We start from the raw sequence: 18,389 nt of genomic DNA, 5'->3' as shown, positions 1-18,389 counted from the left end.
AAAAAATGCTTTTTGATCATGCAAAATGATGCTAGCCTTTGTAGTCTTATTTGATTGTTGAACGCCACACTATCCAGCTTTTGGTCAATGCTTTTGGCATAACATGTCACAGACTTGGTACAAGAAAAAACAACAGACAATGATAGAGCGTAAAAGAAAATTTGGGGCTCAAGCCCATGCCCTTTTTCAAAATTAATCAAAAGTGCCCCTCTCAAACAAATATAATGTTAATATTGTGGTCAACAAAACCAAATGCATTTTATTATAATTAAAGGAGAACTCCGGGGCAAAATGAACCTTTGGTCTAATAAAACATTGGTACCTAGTCAACCGTTCTCTGAGATTTGTTTTCATGATAATCAAATGTAAAGGGTTTTATCTCTAAAAAAAACTGTATAACGCTAATATATGGGGGCAAATTACAAGTGAAAAGAAATTGCTAATACCACCAACAAGGCTCAAAATTGCCTCACAGTAACATAATGAGGGTCTATGCGTGCAAAATAAAGCATTGAGAACTTTTTAAGTGTACGTTTAATAAGAAGATATTTTATAAAAGATATAAAAGTTGTTCAACTTATCGAGACTGTATTGGAACCACATACAACACCCCACCATCAGACTTGATAAAGTGTCTCTTAAATTCAATGCATTGTGTTGAGTGTTTGATTCAGTTAAATAGCTAATTAATGAATTTCGGGAAATTAAGCTTATGACGCTTTTTTAGATGCTGGAGTAACTTTGCATTTAGTCTTCTAGAACACCCCAAGAGTTCTACGTATATTTAAGTGATATATTCATTACACATTTAAGTTTACAATAATATATAAAGTCACTTAGGGAATCCATCTCATGAATAGTAAATGGCCTCACTTGGCAGTAAACATGAGCAATACACAACACTTTATACGTACATGTATTTAACACACCATACTTCTTCTTTACATTTCCTTATTTGTACATACCTCTAGATAATGTCTATTGTCTATTTTTGTATATTGTATAGGCTATTTAAAATTTTGTAAAATGTTGTATATTGTATTTCCTATTTACTTATTCTATTTTTATTCTTTTTATTATGTGTCTTGTCACTGTATTTCTGTTTGTGCTGTAAAATAAATAAACTCCCAAATAAAACAAGCGACAATGTATATTTAATTTAAAAAATACAAATTTTATCATCAAGAGACATTAAAAGCAATAGAAAAATAGTGAGTACATTTTTTTTTAAAAATAGTAGAGTACTTTTGAAAAAAAAATCTGTAATGTAGGTGCAGACCTAAAGTGAACTAATAAACTGCTCCAGAGTTTCAGGACCCGCAACAGCAAAGGCACTTTCTCCTTTTTGACTGAACTCCAGTCATATTTCCATGAGATGAGAGTGAATTTTTATCGGCCAAAAGCTTACACAGACATCAATGACTGTATTTAAATGACTGAACGTTAATGTAAATTATGCGGCCTGTACTTGCTTTACGGTTGAACATCTGAACTGGACACAGCAACATCCACAGATAAAAAAGATAAAGAATAGATAGCATGTCTATAAAACAGAGGGTGGAAGTTGCACATCCTGAATGACCTTCGTGTTCTTCACATCCTGAATAACCTTCACAGCTGAAGATGCGTGTGTTTGTCGTCTCGATGCTGCTGGTGTTTGGCTTTCCGTTCATCATGACTGATGTTGTAGATTCATTCAAAACTTGCAAACAGTTTTTTTTTAAAGACAATCCTCCAGTGATTCCTGGCATTCTGGAGAAATCTCAAAGAATCAGAATCGGTTTAAAATAATCTGTCAAAAATATAACAGCATTTACAGATTTGCAACTTTCTACGACACAACAAATAGGATCCCTTTATTCTCAGCTTACAAATTTACTGAGAATAAAAAGTTTAAACTATCTAAGCGTCCTCCCTGGATGACCGAGCCACAGGTGGGGTTGCAATTACCTAATTTTTTTCTTCCAGTTATGTTTGAGAAAAACTCATTATTGTGTCTTTCTCTTTGTCAATTATCTGTTCTGTAGCTTGAAGATTTTAAGGCTGGAATGAGTCAAGGATGTTCCAATCAGGCTTGCAATGCAGACTATAAGATTAATGAAAATCTGAATCGTGGACACTTATTTCCGTGCAGCCATGCTGCTGATGAAGACACTGCCAAATCTACATTCACTCTGACCAATGCTGTGCCGCAATACATAAACTTTAACGGCGGCAGCTGGAACCGCATGGAGCAAAAAGTTAGAGGTATCATGAATTCTAAATGCATTGATAAAAATGGAAAAATCTCAGCCTTTGTGTTGACAGGAGCTGTGCCGAACACCAAAACACCACCAGATGTACTGAATAACAGAGTCAACATTCCCTCACACATGTGGACAGTGTTCTGCTGCCTTAACAGTGAGAGCAAAAAATATGAGTCTCAAGCTCACTGGGCTGAAAACATCGATGAGGGCACAAAGGAAGGCAAAACTATCAGTGTGACGACCCTGAAAAAATTACAGGACTTTCTGAAGAGCAGATATAATAAAGAAATCTCACTGTTTATCGGCGACTGTTCAGATCATTTAAAAGCAGATGCAAGTTCAACTCAAGAAGCAAACGATGGTTGTGATGATGAGCCAGACGTCAAGAAACAATCGTGGTGGTCTACCATTAAAAATTTACCAGCTGATTTATTGGCCTGGGTATGTGGCTAGTTTGAGCTTACTTGTAAAGTTGGTATGAAATAACAAGTAGAACAGATTCCTGTTATTAATCCTGACACTACTTTCTTTGACATACAAATAAATGCTTTTAAATCATGCAAAATAAAACTTGTCTTTATGGGTTATTTTTGTGTTGAACATTGTCACATCAACCGTCTCAGTGATTTTGGCGTAACTCAAGAAGTGAACCAAAGATAGAATGCTATACTGCCAATATTAGTTGGTCACAAAAGTCAAGTCGAATGGAAACTCTTGGGCTTAGGTCAGTTCTAAGTGACTCCAGACGCAGTGTTGTAGGGCTTTTATAATGTGTGAAAGAACTCTCACTCTCAAAGAACATGTGTGAGCATTAGTGATAAAAAAAAAGTTGCAGCTAAACTTTATAAGTGTGCAAGAACAGAGGCTGACTGAACTTTTTGTGGAACTGAAGGTTGCTTTTAAAACAAACATTAACGTTTCTACAACCACTTCAGCTTTATTTTTGGTCTTTAGTCTGCGTTAAGACATGTGCGTCTGTTTATCATGAGCGTCCTCCCTCTGCTGTCTGTTTGTCACGTCTCAATGTAGAGAGTTTTTCTTTAGAGGACAGCCTCCGGTGATGCCTGGCATCCCAAATCCACACTTGGAGAACGTTTGTTACAAAAATATAATTTGTTAAAAATATACTTCCATAGAAAAAGACTCAGAAAATGTACGTTCAGGATATATGTTTGCGATTCTCTATGACACAACAAATAGGATCCCTGTTTTCTCAGCTTACAAATATACTGGGAATGGAAATTTCAGAAGACCAATGAGTTCAATGATTGAGCCTCAGGTGATGATTTTCATAGCTTGTTTTTTTTTTATGTTTCAGAGAACATGACATGTATACGTCAACATGTTACCAACATGTTGATATGTCATGACATGTTGTCGTCAGTTATCGTGATAATTTACACATATTACAGTAATCCATAATTTACTTTTCTTCTGTTAGTGCTACACCTCTTTTCCTGTAGTTTTAGCTAACGTCTGCTATTCAGTGGCGATTTTACGAGATTATCAATTTATTTTCTTAAAGGGATAGTTCACAATTTGTAACACTCTATCGTCAGGTACTTTTCTTCAAATGTTTTGGGAGTGCTCAATCGTTGCCAACATATGGGATAATGTAAACTTGGTTCTATCCTCCTTCCTACAAATTGATTACCTGCCTAATCCAGGTTTATGTCTTCTCAATGACGATTCTGACTCCTGTAGTTCATTGCAAAAAAGAATGTTGTTTGCTGGGTTTACAGCTGCGAAGAAGACAATAATACAGAACTGGTTTACTCCACACATGTGTGCAAAAACATACTGGATTCATAGCCTCCACAAAATAGTGACTTGTGAATGTACAACAGCACGAATTAACAAGGCTAAACCTATACCGTTGATGCATGGCAATGTTTTTCTTCCAAAATATTGGATTACATAAAAGAATGACTGTAAAGATTTATTTTATTTATTTTTTATGTTCTCTGTCATATTGTACATTTTTTGATATGTCTGTTGCTCCCCCTTCCCTGTCTTTTTTTGTGTGTGGATGTTTGTTTTATCTTTATTTCTAAAGACAATAAAGAGTTGATAAAAAAAAAGTCATAACATCATTATTTCCTCTCTGTATGAATGTGAAAACCATTTTATGACTTCCTTATTCTGAACAAACTGGAGCAGCACTCAAGTCTCGGCGGACACGTCTTCTGCGGGCTCATGAAATGGATTCAGTCTATCAAAATTCTGGTTTCATACTTTCAGCCGTTCCTTCAGATGAAAAATGTTCTCAACACAGAGGTAAGGGTGGGATGTTTTCAGTATGAATTCATTTCTTGTTGAAAGATTTAGCACTAGTAATGGTGTATAAGGTTTTCATTTGTTAAATGATGTAAAATTATGTTATTAATAATTACATAAATGTTATTTATCGGCACTGATGTTTCCATTAAGTTACCTTTAACATTCATGGAATTATTCCTTTCAACAAAAGGTCCTTTATATTGGACAAAGATTTTAAAAGTTAAGGAAATTCTCTGCTGATTCAAGGGTTCAGATCTCAGAAATATCATTTCTAAGAAAAAGAGACGGAAGTTCATCCCCCTAAGTGGACTAAAGTTCTTCTGATTGTTTTTTGCAGTCTTTCTTGTTTTTGCTCTTGGAAATCTCTGCTTTCTAGGGATACTGTGCGAGTATTGTTGTTTAATTAATCACACATTTTCCTGTTATTAATCGTGATTAATCTTGCGTGATTAATTATATTTTATATGACATCACACAATTTATTTCCATCAAGAGGTGCATCAATGTTTGGTCAGGATCTTGTTGACAATGCAAGAGTCCAGCACTCTGTAAAGTTTCCTTCAGAACATCCCAGAAACTTTCAATGAATTTCACTGGATTTAAGGTCTGAACTCAGAGGTGAAAATGATTCTTCATGCTCAACATTCTTTCACAAACTGAGCCTGATGAATCATGACATTGTCATCCTGGAATATGGCCATGATGTGTCTTCATACATGGCTGTTTAAGAAATGAAAAGCAGAAATGAAACACTGAATATAAGAGTGTTTTTTCTCTCTCTTTTTTTTTCTTTTACATGTCAATAATACACCCTCAACAATAAGAAGAGCCAAATATGTGTAAAGACTGTTTCCCACTGAAGCGGCACACCAACCGCAGCCTGGTTGGGCCGGTGTGTTACGTGTATGGCAAGCCATTTTAGCTTTTATTAATTTCCAGGATATGAATTTTTGATATCAACAATTGTATTTTGACAAGTGAAATGTCACCATAAGCTGCCATTCAAAACCAATTGTTGATATCAAGAATTGATTTCTTACTAGTTGAAATTTCACATATCGGAAATACAATTATTACAATTAAAAACCTTTATTTTTGATATCAAGAATTCAATTGTTACTAGTTGAAATGTCTATTCTTGATATCCACAACTGAATTGCTACTAGTAACAATGTTCATTTTTGATATCAATAATTCAATTTTTACTAGTGACAATGTTCATTTCTGATTTACAACTGCATCGATGTGATGACGTGCAACGAAATTCAATGTGTTAAAGCATAACATCTCTAAAACGTAAAGGAGGGGCCGAGAAGTTGAGAGAGTAAAAACGTCAAGCATTCGAGCCAGATTCCACCAAATGTGTTAAAATAAACCAATTATTTGCTGGAAGGCCATCAAAAGACTTAAGAGAAGATGTCAGCAGGGCCTGACTGCTGCGGTGAGACATTTAATGATACACGTAGCCTTCTTTGTTTAAAAAATGTTACGATATTCCAGGCAGCTGTAGTAGGCCTCCACTCACTGATCTATATAAATGAAATTTAAAATTCTCAGCTCTCAGATTCTGTCCATTTTATTACGAAATTCAGACAATAGCATTTTGGCGCTAGAAAATATGACATGACAGATCGCTTCAGCGCCTCAGTTCAAGTAAACCGATCATCTGTTACTTTTTATTTAAAGGGGTGATGAACTGAGAAATCAAATTTTCCTTGAACTTTTGACATCTAAGAGGTCATCATATTATAAGAATATCTTGTAAGTTTCAGAACTGAAAATGTCCTTGTTAGTCCAATAAAAGCTTTTATTGACACCAGGCTCAGCAAACGACTCGTTTTTTTCAAATTGGGGAACTATGACGTTAAAGAAGATAAAACACCACCCCCGCAGAAGAAGATCAACGCCTACTTCAACACTGCCGGTTTAGCCCCGCCCACCGATTCGCCATTACACGCATAGCTAAATAACATAGATGCCGCCACCTACCTCTTGATAGTCTCACGTAGCCAGACCTTCAGACTGACGGCTGAAGGTCTGGAATTCATAGCAGCTTTCTTTGGCCAAGGCCCGCCCATAAGGCTGACCGACATGTCAAACAACCAATTACAGTTTGTTTCGTTCAGCGTCACGTTTCGGGGGGTGGAAATGTCCCTACAACAACAGACCGGCGTGCAACAAGTCAGTCAGCATAAAAAAAAAAATCAAAGAAGGAGAAGAAAACAAGCAGTAAGTCATTGATCTGTTCGTGCACGTATAACAACAATGGCATATGCATTACCACATCTGATCAAAACACACTACTGAATCGGCCAGCTGCGATGTCAGCGTCTGTTGTTTCATGTTTGCCCGAAACGCGGCTGATATCCCCTTCGCAGTTAGGTACTTCGCTCGATCTTCCATAATAGATAGGAGGGGACACACAACTAGTAAAATTGGATCTGCTGGGAATCCTTCTAAATGCTGACAAAGGGTCGGCCAGGCTTGGAAAATAATACTCTTCCCAAATCCCGTCGGCAAACAGGCTAAAATATAATATTGATAAATGCTCATTGTCACTCATGTAAACACAACAGTTTTTCTTCCGCAATCACACGTCTGCGCTTTGTTTCCCGGCGGACCGAAAATAAACGCAACAATCGCGCCCCCCAGAAATCCGATAAAATTCAACCAATCAGATGACAACTTCGACATTCCTGAAGTGTTTCCAGTTAAGTGTACCATATGCATCAGACGTTTAGCCAACGTTCCGTGGGCGTGACGTCTGAGGCAGACACTTAGCTCGTCTAACAAACCGGACCGAGAGTGAAACTCATTATAATATGCACAACTGTTATCCACTCACAGCAGTGGACGTTTACTTCCAAGTCTTCAGTGCGAGACGCCCATAAAAAAATGAGCGTTTTTGAGCTGGGCTCAAAACTAGGGTAGAAAATAGCCTATTACTTATTCATTTTGATGTTTTTGAATAAAAACCAAGCGAACGTCATAGGTTGACATCAGACAACAATATAAAAAAAAAATTAAAAAGACAGTTCATGACCCCTTTAAAGATACAGCCCAACTTACCGAATGGTAGGCCCTGTATGCATCAGAAATAATATCGATCAATCAGTGCTTTTCAACCATGGAAAGAGATCAATAAAGCAGCAGGAGAACAATTATGTCACAGAACTTTACATTTACCTCAGGAAAGCCATTTAATGACCATAGCACATAGTTGACTTGAAAAATAGCCATAGAAAGGAGTATTTTGCTAAATATGTGCAGTATATTAGTTATACTATATATTTATTATATTTTTCACTTGTGTCATTAAATAATTGTTATAATGTTAGAATTGAAATAATGAAAACTGCAATTGAAAAAATATTGAAATTATTCAAATAATATATATGCATATTTTTTCAATTTGTAATCAATTGAGAAAAAAATCCCTGAAAGTGCCATGCAGAAGCCTTATATACCTACCGTCTGTGTCATTAATGTGAACAAATACAAAGAGAAATAACTCACTGCTCTTGACAAACAGCTTTAACAAGGATTATATATATATGTAATATATATATATATATATATATATATATATATATATATATATATATATATATATATATATATATATCTGTAGGTCCTGGCAGTGATGTTGCACCTCATGAAATATAGTTTATAGAGTTAACATGGTATACCCTAAGCATTAATATCTGTAATAGAATAATAAGCAGCACATAACTTAAGAACTTTAGTTATTTACAATAAAGCCTGATAAAATCATTAGCATTTTCTTTGTTTATTACTTTAATATTTTTTTCTTGGTTTTGATAGTAATTAAATTGTAATCAGTAATTTTACATGCAGATTAATACAAGTATAGACATGTGTGTGTGTGTGTGTGTGTGTGTGTGTGTGTCAGTGTGTGTGTTTGTTTACATGCATAGTGGGCTGGTCTGGATGAAGTGTCCAGGGCTGATTTTTTTTGTCCCAGTCCAGCCCTCCATGGAATCCTTGGTCTTTTACTTATTTTCCCAGTATATTTGTAAGCCGAAAAAACAGGAATCCTATGTTCGGTGTTGTAGAATGTTGCAAATGTGTACTTATTATGATATTTTTGACAGATGTAATGATTCTTTTTAGAGAGTGAATCCAGGATACCAGAAATCAGCGGAGGCTGTTCTTTAAAGAAAAACTCGCTACATTTAGAAAAAGTCTCTAAAACTTCAGAAATGGCGAATGGACAGCTAAACGCCAGCACCACAGCGAGGACGCTCACGATAAACAGACGCATATTCATGCAGAGCTTGATCACAAACCCAAAATTAAAGGCAAAATGATTATAGAAAATTAAGAACAGGCTTTAGTTCTACGGCAAGTCTCGAAAGTCTCACAGCCTCTGTTCTTTCACACTTAAATAGTTCAGCAGCAAAGATGATGATCTTTAACACGACGCATGTTCACACATCTAAACCTGTGAACCCACTGGCTTTAAAATAGAGCTGAAGTGTGAGTTTTCTTCTACTCCTACATGAAAAAACCCTGCATCATATATAATGTACACTCACCTAAAGGAACACCTGTTCAATTTATCATTAATGCAATTATCTAATCAATGTCACAGTGTCTGGTTTGTGTCTCGTTTTCACGGTGTCCTTCTTCTCCGCTGAGTCCTCACGTTGGTCAGATTGTTATGTCACGGAACGGGTAAGGAAAAAAGGTGTGAGGACACAAGTGCTGGAGAACAATTATAATTTATTACAAAAACAAAACAAACACAAAGCAAAAACCCATGAGGGGGAAAAACACAATGAATAAAAAATAAAACAACAACAGAACCTGAACTGAGGTTCACAGGGAATGGGAGACATTAGACAACGACTCCGTACCTATACTGACACAGACAGGGAATAAATACACACAGATCTAACAAGCCATTTCTAGGGTTTACAAAGAATGGTGTGAAAAGGGAAAATCATCCAGTATGCGGCAGTCCTGTGGGAGAAATGCCTTGTTGATGCTAGAGGTCAGAGGAGAATGGGCCGACTGATTCAAGCTGATAGAAGAGCAACTTTGACTGAAATAACCACTCGTTACAACCGAGGTATCCAAAGCATTTGTGAAGAAGCCACAACACACTCAACCTTGAGGCGGATGGGCTACAACCGCAGAAGACCCCGCCGGGTACCACTCATCTTCACTACAAATAGGACAAAGATGCTACAGTTTGCAAGAGCTCACCAAAATTGGACAGTTGAAGACTGGAAAAATGTTGCCTGGTCTGATGAGTCTCGATTTCTGTTGAGACATTCAGATGGTAGAGTCAGAATGAGAACATGGACCCATCATGCCTTGTTACCACTGTGCAGGCTGGTGGTGGAGGTGTAATGGTGTGGGGGATGTTTTCTTGGCACACTTTAGGCTCCTTAGTGCCAATTGGGCATCGTTTAAACGCCACAACCTACCTGAGCATTGTTTCTGACCATGTCCATTCCTTCATGGCCACCATGTCCCTATGCTCTGATGGCTACTTCCAGCAGGATAATGCACCAGGTCACAAAGCTCGAATCATTTCAAATTGGTTTCTTGAACATGACAATGAGTTGACTGTATTAAAATGGCCCCCACAGTCACCAGATCTCAACCCAATAGAGCATCTTTAGGATGTGGTGGAACGGGAGCTTCGTGCCCAAATCTCCATCAACTGCAAGATGCTATCCTATCAATATGGGCCAATGTGTCTAAAGAATGCTTTCTGCACCTTGTTGAATCAATGCCACGTAGATTTAAGGCAGTTCTGAAGGTGAAAGGGGGTCAAACACAGTATTAGTATCGTGTTCATAATAATCCTTTAGTTGAGTGTAAGGTCAGGGATGTAATCACCGTAGATATGTAAAAAATGAAATAGTATAAGACAAATAAAATGAGAAAATATTCATTCTATTTTTGGTTTAGCAATAATTTCCTTCCTCTAATCAAATTTGCAATCACAGGTAACTCCACTGCAGAGCAAGGCCGTGAGAGGGAAGTTCGTCCTCCTAAATGGACTAAAATTCTTCTGGTTGTATTTGCTGTTTCTCTGGTTTTTGCCCTTGGAGGCCTCTGTATTCTGGGTATACTGTGTGAGTATAACTATATGATTTTGATAACTAATATGATTCTATGCATTGGTTTAAATGTGAAATTTTAAAGTAAAGACTGAAATAATATTTTCTTTTAAATGTACTTTAATAACAATAATTACTTTAATAATTTAAATAAACAAATCTTTGCTTTATATGCAACTTTGAATATATATTTTTTTTACAGTGTAGGTATACATATATATATATATATATATATATATATTGTTCAGTGAACTCAAAAGTAACAAGTTGATTTAAACAAATAATGTGTTGATGGAAAAAAACGTATTAACTATTAACTGAATTAAATTAAAACGATACTTATTAAAAAACCTAATTGTTATATTTACTTTCCTGATGTAGATTGTGGTGGAAAATTTTAAACTGAATATTAAGCTAACCATGTTTTGACATTTGACCTCATATAACCAGCTGAATATCTGAGACAATGTACTAAGGCATTCTGTACTTCAGATGAATGTATGTGTGTCAAACACCTGACTGAGTATAAATAACAAATATGGGAAATGGAACTAGACAGATGACTAAGTTAGAAACATTAAAACAAAGTCTCCTCTACCCAGTAACAAAACAGTGTACCTATGAAGAACCAATGAAATTAATGTCATTATGGCATACCTCCATATTGTATAAAAACTGTTGTATCAGTGTTTTCGGGGGGATTCTCAATGGAATTTGTCTGAGATCCACCGGCCTTGTTTTTACTTGGGAAGTTCTCTGAGTATTGCTCGAGAACTCTCCTGGCCGTAATTAAAAGCATTGAAAGGACATTTGCTGGAGTCGGTCTGTTATTTAAGCTGCGCAGCAAGAACAAGTAAGTTAGAATTATTAGTACCTGTCAGGACGTCGACTGTAGACGCAGCAGGGTTATAGGGTACACTCTAAAAAATGCTGGGTTGTTTTAACCCAACTTTGGGTCAAATATGGACTAACCCAGCCGTTGGGTTAAATTTTTACATTACATTTTTAACCCAGCATTTTGTGTTTGTCCATATTTGACCCAAAATTGGGTTAAAACAACCCAGCATTTTTTAGAGTGTAGGTTTATAGCTCAGCAGGACATCGACTGTAGACGCGCTGTGGTAAAAGTATAAGAATTGGCCAACTAGAGTGAGTATTATTGTAGAGTAGTCACACTCTAAAAAATGCTGGGTTGTTTTAACCCAACTTTGGGTCAAATATGGACTAACCCAGCCGTTGGGTTAAATTTTTACATTACATTTTTAACCCAACATTTCGGGTTTGTCCATATTTGACCCAAAATTGGGTTAAAACAACCCAGCATTTTTTAGAGTGCAGGTTCAGGGAGAAAATCCATTACAAGATCCAATTAATCATGCAGTCACAAAACGAATTATATTAATTTAGCTATATTTTACAAATGTAAGTGCATTGCACATAATTGTGACAAAATGTCTTATATATATATATATATATATATATATATATATAGCTATATATATATATATATATATATATATATATATATAGCTATATATATATATCACTGATACTGCTTATGTTTTGTCTTTATTCAGATTTCGGTCTGTCAGTGAAACTCTCTGCCCAGGAGACCAGGAGCACACGTAAGTAAAATGTATTTGATTCTTTGGTCTCTTCTCTTTCTCGTGAACCCAATATCGTGTATCATCTCATCTTGTGAGCAAAGTGTATCGTCACATCCCTATCACTTTATATATAAGTGCAGTTTCTGCTGCAGTTCACTTAACAGCCCCAAGTGGCGCTAAAAAACAGGGCTTTCTGAACTCTAAATAAACATTAATTAATAAAATACCTCTGCAATTGTTTTTCTCAGATTGCGGTGTTTCAAAAGAACTGTCTGCCCTGGAGACCAACAGCTTAAGTGAGTAAAAACATATTTAATGCACCCAGTAGGTCTACAACATTTCATTAAAGGGGTCATGAACTGGCTTTTTCAATTTTATTGTATTGTCTGAGGTCAACTTATGACATTCGCTTGGTTTTTGCATTCAAAAACATCTAAATGAATAAGTTATAGGCTATTTTCTACCCAAGTTTGAGCCTAGCTGAAAAACGCTCAGTTTTTATGGGCGTCTCGCACTGAAGATTTGGAAGTAAACGCCCACTGCTGTGAGTGGATAACAGTTTTGCATATTATAATGAGTTTCAACTCACCCGTCGGTGCACGTGGGGGAAATTGTTTTGAAAACGTCCAATGTTGTAAAATGGCAACCGGAATGATTCGCCCATACATGTTCGACCCAGAGTCCGTGTGTTGCACCATTCCTGTCAGATCCAATATAGACGGCACAGCACCGTTCTTTACTCTTAATCGCTCTGCAAATCCAGTCTTGTTTACAAAACAATCCTCAGTGAAATGAAGCGAACAGACGCATGATGTTTTACCCTCATTAGCTGGAACGACATTAAAAATAAAGTTTATCCATGCAGTCCTATTGGAAGCTTATGAAGCGACTGTCTTCTTCCACAACCAGGCGCTGCACAATATTCTGTATTGCTCCATCCGGTTTGTCATCGCTAGGTAGGCATGTATGTTATTTAGCTATGCGTGTAATGCGCAAATCGGTGGGCGGGGCTAAACCAGCCGTGTTGAAGTAGGCGTTGATCTTCTTCTGTGGGGGTGGTGTTTTATCCTCTTTGTCGTCATAGTTCACCACTTTGAAAAATTAGTCGTTTGCTGAGCCTGGTGTCAATAAAAGCTTTTATTGGACTAACAAGGACATTTTCAGTTCTGAAACTTACAGGATATTCTTATAATATGATGACCTCTTAGATGTCAAAAGTTCAAGGAAACTTTGATTTCTCAGTTCATCACCCCTTTAATCGTTTGTAAAGAGAAATTACATGATTTTGTCAGCTCACAGACAACTACACCAGAGTTAGAGAGACACTGTTCTTTTACAAAGGTGAGCTATTTCTCTTCTAGACATGACACAGGCCTGGACAAAGTGTCTGAATATTTCTGCACATCAAATCAAACTTTGATTAGATTTTTATGATCTGAAGGATGTTTTTGTTTTTATTGTTATTTCAGCATTCGCAGCTCAGATGAAAGATTGGGGAGAAAAGTTGTACTTGTTCAGCTCTAATCAACTCACCTGGTCAAGCAGTCGTGCTTTCTGTGTTTCAAAAGGAGCCGATCTGGTCACTATATCCAACCAATCAGAACAGGTAAGACCACTATACTGCACAATGTGGTTTTGAACCAAATAAACAGGTATAATATACAAAAATGTTTTATTACAAAATCACATCTCACCACTGAATTTTTTGTTTTATATAATTGTGAATTATGTGCCTTTTCTCTATTAGACGTTTCTGTTCTCTGGACTTGAAGACCATTACTGGATTGGTCTGAATGATCTGGACACTGAAGGACGCTGGGTTTGGGTGAATAACCAAACTCTCAATGAAACTGGAGTACAGTAAGAACTCTGTCTGCAATTGTTTGTTAATCAGTGCAACACACTGTTTTACTACAGGAAAGAACATAGACATATTCACAATATTTTACAACAGCAGTTCTCAAATTGAGGTCCGTGACCAATAGCCAGGGGGTCCGCGAAATAATTTAATATACCGTAGTTTACCTTAAAACATTTTTTTTTCCCAATATATTTATTGTTTTCCCAGATACAGTTTACAGAAGTGGTTCACTATAAAAGTTAACCTTTTCTAATTTAGGATTATATTACATCATCAGCATATAATGATATACATTTTTACCCTCTTTTTTTTTAGACCGAAAATTGACTCATGTGTCTGTATTGCAATGGCCAGGGGTTTCACTGTCGATGCAAAAAGTAGCGGAGACCAAGGACACCCCTGCCTGGTTCCTCTTAATAAAGTAAATTATGAAGACAAATCAGAATTAGTTTGAAGAGCAGCAGATTAATTTTTATATAACATATGAATCATGTCAAGAAATTTTGGATCGGAATTCATTTTTCGCAGAACAACAAGTAAATTCTACTCAACAAGTAAAATAGCTTTTTCTGCATCTAGAGAAAGTGCAATCACCTGGGAGTCTATTTGTTTTTCAAAGAATATGATATTCATACGTCTCTGTATGTTTAGATTACCTTTTTTTTTTTTAATAAATCTGGTCCTGATCTACGTGAATAAAGTTTGGTAAGAATTTAGGAGGGAACGGAGACGTAACATCCCGCCGGCACTATTGCTGTTCCAGCTGGGCAACCAAGTCACTGGCTCGGGTCCTCAGCAAAAAGCAAACGTGCATTACATCCGCTTCCTTATTTATACCCGGGGCAGAGCACGAGATGCAAATCTCTCAAGCCAATTTAGTTTAGTTTACAATCGAAGGTGATTGGGCTCTCAGGCGTCTGTGACGTCGACGTTACATTACATCAAACATGACCGTCAGAAAGGGATCAAAACTGGATCATTAATGCTCAACCAGATAGTCACCCATATTACTCTATTGTGCCTTTGGGTGATAGAGTCCATTATAAGTCATCAAAGCGTGCTTGTAAGTGTTCGTTAACTGCGTTGTGTTAGTAGGCTACATAGGTCTGCGCAGTGGCGTAGGTTTGATTTTGAAACTGGTGGGGACGGGGACATTAACCCCTTAACTGTCACCGTCCCGGTACCGGGACACCTAATTTTACTTCACTATATTTCTATTAAATCCTAATCTAATTATGACAAATTATATATCGTTGGAAAGGTCAAAGACTTCTAAATAGATATTCGACCCCTGTTTTGTGTTAAAAATTATGTAGTAATTGATGAATTTATGACAAGAGTGCACCTCAAAAAAATCTGCATCATAACAGGAGTTTTGACCTTTGTCACAAAAAGTCGATGCACCCATTTTTAATCATTGAAACTTCTGTTTTTATGCTAAAAGTTCATAATAAAACATATAATCTAGTATTTTTCAATAAAAAATAAAAAATGATAGTATAATATTATCCTCTAAAAATGATAATATTTATATTTATTATCCTATAAAATATAATTTATTTTTTATCGCCTTTTTTATTATATCACATATTTTAGTAGTTATCATAAATTAGGTATCATTTGAAAGCTTATAATCTCAGAATCCATCCTGTGAAAACTGTTTTATAATTGAACGTTGCGTTACCATAGAAACGGTACTTGTTTTATCAGGCTCCTCCCCTTTTGGGTGTCATTATATTTCATAAATTATGATCAAAACCTTTTCTAATCTTGACAAAATTGATATTGTCAGAAAGGTCTGAGTCTCAAGGTTCCAAATTTTGTGACAGAATTGATATTTGGACAGAAATGTATTAATTTGTTAAGGCAGAATGTATACAACTAAATTCAATGGAATTCAATGGCACCCGGTGGCTATTTTTGGTACTACGCCTAAACAAAATCTCATGGGAACTTCAATTTTTGTGATATCAACTTCAAATTTGGAACATAACTTGGTTAGATTTATGGCTTTGATTTTATAGAAATTTTAGAGTAAAAAATATTTTGTAAAATGTATATTTTATATAAAATAAAAAAATATATAGTACAGTATATTTGATTTACTGTAAATTTAAACTTTTTCATACTTTCATTTTTTGAAGTGTTTTCACTTCAGCAATAATCTGCTGAGTGTTTTCTTTAAAACAAGCCCAAACTTGGGTATATATTCCAAAGCATTCTTAAATTACAACCATTTAAGTTTGAATAGTGCATTTTAACCCCCATTCTCAAAGGGGGGGGGGGGGGTGACAGCTAAGGGGTAATATATAAATATATATTTAAGTTTTGATCAAAATATTTGCTGGTGATATATTGGTGTCACTGGATATTGGTAGGGACACATCCCTAGCGTCCCAACTAAATTTGACGCATGGGTCTACGCATGTCTGAAAAGAATGATCACCAAAAATATTTCAAACTTATACTTGTTTAAACCATTTTAATTTCATTTAAAAACAAAACTAACTCCTGTTTCTGCTTTTGCAGGTTTTGGTACCAGAGGGTCTACGAGAAAAGTGAACCTGATAATTGGAGAGGAAACAACGCCAATGGAGAGAACTGTGCTATTGTGAAAAATGATTACAACATTTTAAACAATTGGTTTGATGCTTCCTGCAGTTCTATGCATAAGTTTATCTGTGAAAAGAAAGTCCGTCAGTGATATGTCATGAAAAGCGTCTAAATGCATAAATGTAAATCAAGTAGCTTTTCATACTGAGTGTGCTTATATCCCATTTTTAAGTCATTTTTATGCTTGTAAGAGCAGGAGCGGAGCATATGATTTCTGTCACGTTTTAGACAAACAGCTTTTATACCCAAAACAATTTTGCAAGAAATTTTCAAAGCTAGAAATAATAAGTCAAATGACATGATGCTTCTGCAATACAGCATTATAAGGATGAGATGCTTTTTAATATTCTGTGTGAAACTGTGCTGTGGTCAGCAGATGGCATTGCACTCCTGAGACATTCCTATGTGCTAGCTTATAACCTATAAATAAATATATATATATATTCACAAGATCTGTTTTGAGTTTGAATCTAAAATAACTGAAAGAAAGAAACCCCAGAATGTTGTGTGATGCTTTCTCCGGTGTGTGTAAAGTCTCAGTGTGGCCTTGTACCATGGGTGTTCGCTCTTGTGTTCGAGCACGAGCGCTCTTGTAAAAGTTGGTTGCAATCTGAAACAACATTAGAGGCCGCTAAAAATACAAACATAACCTTTAAGAAAGGGGAAGCCATTTCTTGAATAGTTTCAAACAAAAGTGAACACCTGAATCCCTTCACAAAGTGCTCTTATATAGGGTGGGACGAAAAAATTATATTACACTATGTAATGGTAAATGGTACATGGACTGCATTTACACCAAAGCGCTTTAGATTTGCCTCACATTCACCCATTCACACACCCATTCACACACTCATTCACACACTCATTCACACACTCATGGTGGTGTCAGCCATACAAGGCGCCATCCAGCTCGTCGGGAGCAGCTGGGGTTAGGTGTCTTGCTCATGGACACCTCCACACTTGGTCAGGTGGAACCGGGGATTGAACCACCAACCTTCCGGTTTGTAGAACCACTGAGCAACTGCCGCCCATACTTTTCCTTGATAAAATTATAACAAAAGATGATAAGTGTTCAATATAAAATGTATGCAGCACTATGAAAATAATGAGCTGTTAAGGTGGATCATTGTGATCAGAAGAGACGTTTCTTGGTTCAGTGAGGTTTTTACTGAAAGAGCCTTTGAGAACCGAAATCATTCAGATCTGATTTTGAAGCTGTTCAACATTAATTTAAAAGAGCAGATTTTTTATTATGCCACGTAACCATATGTCTGCAAAGACGACTCACTGAAATTCATTGATGAAGAGAAATGCCTTCAGCTGCGTTTCCAACCCGATCTCACGGGAATTCGTACGAATTTTACGAGGTGGCTAATTCGTAACAATTTGTACGACCTCACTCGTACGAATTAGTACGATTTAGCTAAATCGTACATATTTTACGAATTAGCCAATTCGTATAAATTCGTACGAATGACCTACCCCTGACCCCGCCCCTAAACATAACCGTCACGTGGGTTTAGACAAATCGTACAAATTTGTACGAGTGAGGTCGTATGAATTAGTACGAATTAGCCACTTTTGAATCACTCGTACGAATTCGTACGAATTGGTCGTGAGATAGGGTAGGCGTTTCCATTACCCGAAAATGCGGCCAATTACGGAAACACGTCAATTACGCATA

At 36.4% G+C, this 18,389-nt stretch overlaps 2 protein-coding genes across 2 annotated transcripts; both read left to right on the top strand.

Moving 5' to 3' along the window:
• Positions 1 to 1,335: 1,335 nt before the first annotated feature.
• Positions 1,336 to 2,898, top strand: LOC148970861 (uncharacterized). Its single transcript, XM_089122849.1, has 2 exons — positions 1,336 to 1,934; positions 2,028 to 2,898. The coding sequence occupies exons 1-2, from the start codon at positions 1,920 to 1,922 to the stop codon at positions 2,697 to 2,699; spliced, it is 687 nt and encodes a 228-aa protein (XP_088978975.1). The 5' UTR covers positions 1,336 to 1,919; the 3' UTR covers positions 2,700 to 2,898.
• A 10,629-nt stretch (positions 2,899 to 13,527) lies between these two features.
• Positions 13,528 to 18,086, top strand: LOC120483457 (C-type lectin domain family 4 member F). Its single transcript, XM_089122852.1, has 4 exons — positions 13,528 to 13,572; positions 13,701 to 13,837; positions 13,979 to 14,091; positions 16,622 to 18,086. Exons 2-4 carry the CDS (start codon positions 13,715 to 13,717, stop codon positions 16,794 to 16,796), a joined length of 411 nt encoding a protein of 136 aa, XP_088978978.1. The 5' UTR covers positions 13,528 to 13,572; positions 13,701 to 13,714; the 3' UTR covers positions 16,797 to 18,086.
• Positions 18,087 to 18,389: the final 303 nt, after the last annotated feature.

The sequence above is a fragment of the Pimephales promelas genome, chromosome 18 (assembly GCF_988280905.1).
Source record: "Pimephales promelas chromosome 18, fPimPro1.hap1.1, whole genome shotgun sequence".
Taxonomy (NCBI): Eukaryota; Metazoa; Chordata; class Actinopteri; order Cypriniformes; family Leuciscidae; genus Pimephales; species Pimephales promelas.
The sequence above is the reverse complement of the archived record's forward strand: the minus strand, read 5'-3'. Positions and strand labels throughout refer to the sequence as shown.

Bases quoted from the DNA above. Each gene is read 5' to 3' on its own strand.
- LOC120483457 (XM_089122852.1), top strand. From the start codon at position 13,715: ATGAAAGATTGGGGAGAAAAGTTGTACTTGTTCAGCTCTAATCAACTC. The intron at 13,838-13,978 runs GTAAGACCACTA...TTTCTCTATTAG, and splicing joins TATCCAACCAATCAGAACAG to ACGTTTCTGTTCTCTGGACT. The intron at 14,092-16,621 runs GTAAGAACTCTG...CTGCTTTTGCAG, and splicing joins CTCAATGAAACTGGAGTACA to GTTTTGGTACCAGAGGGTCT.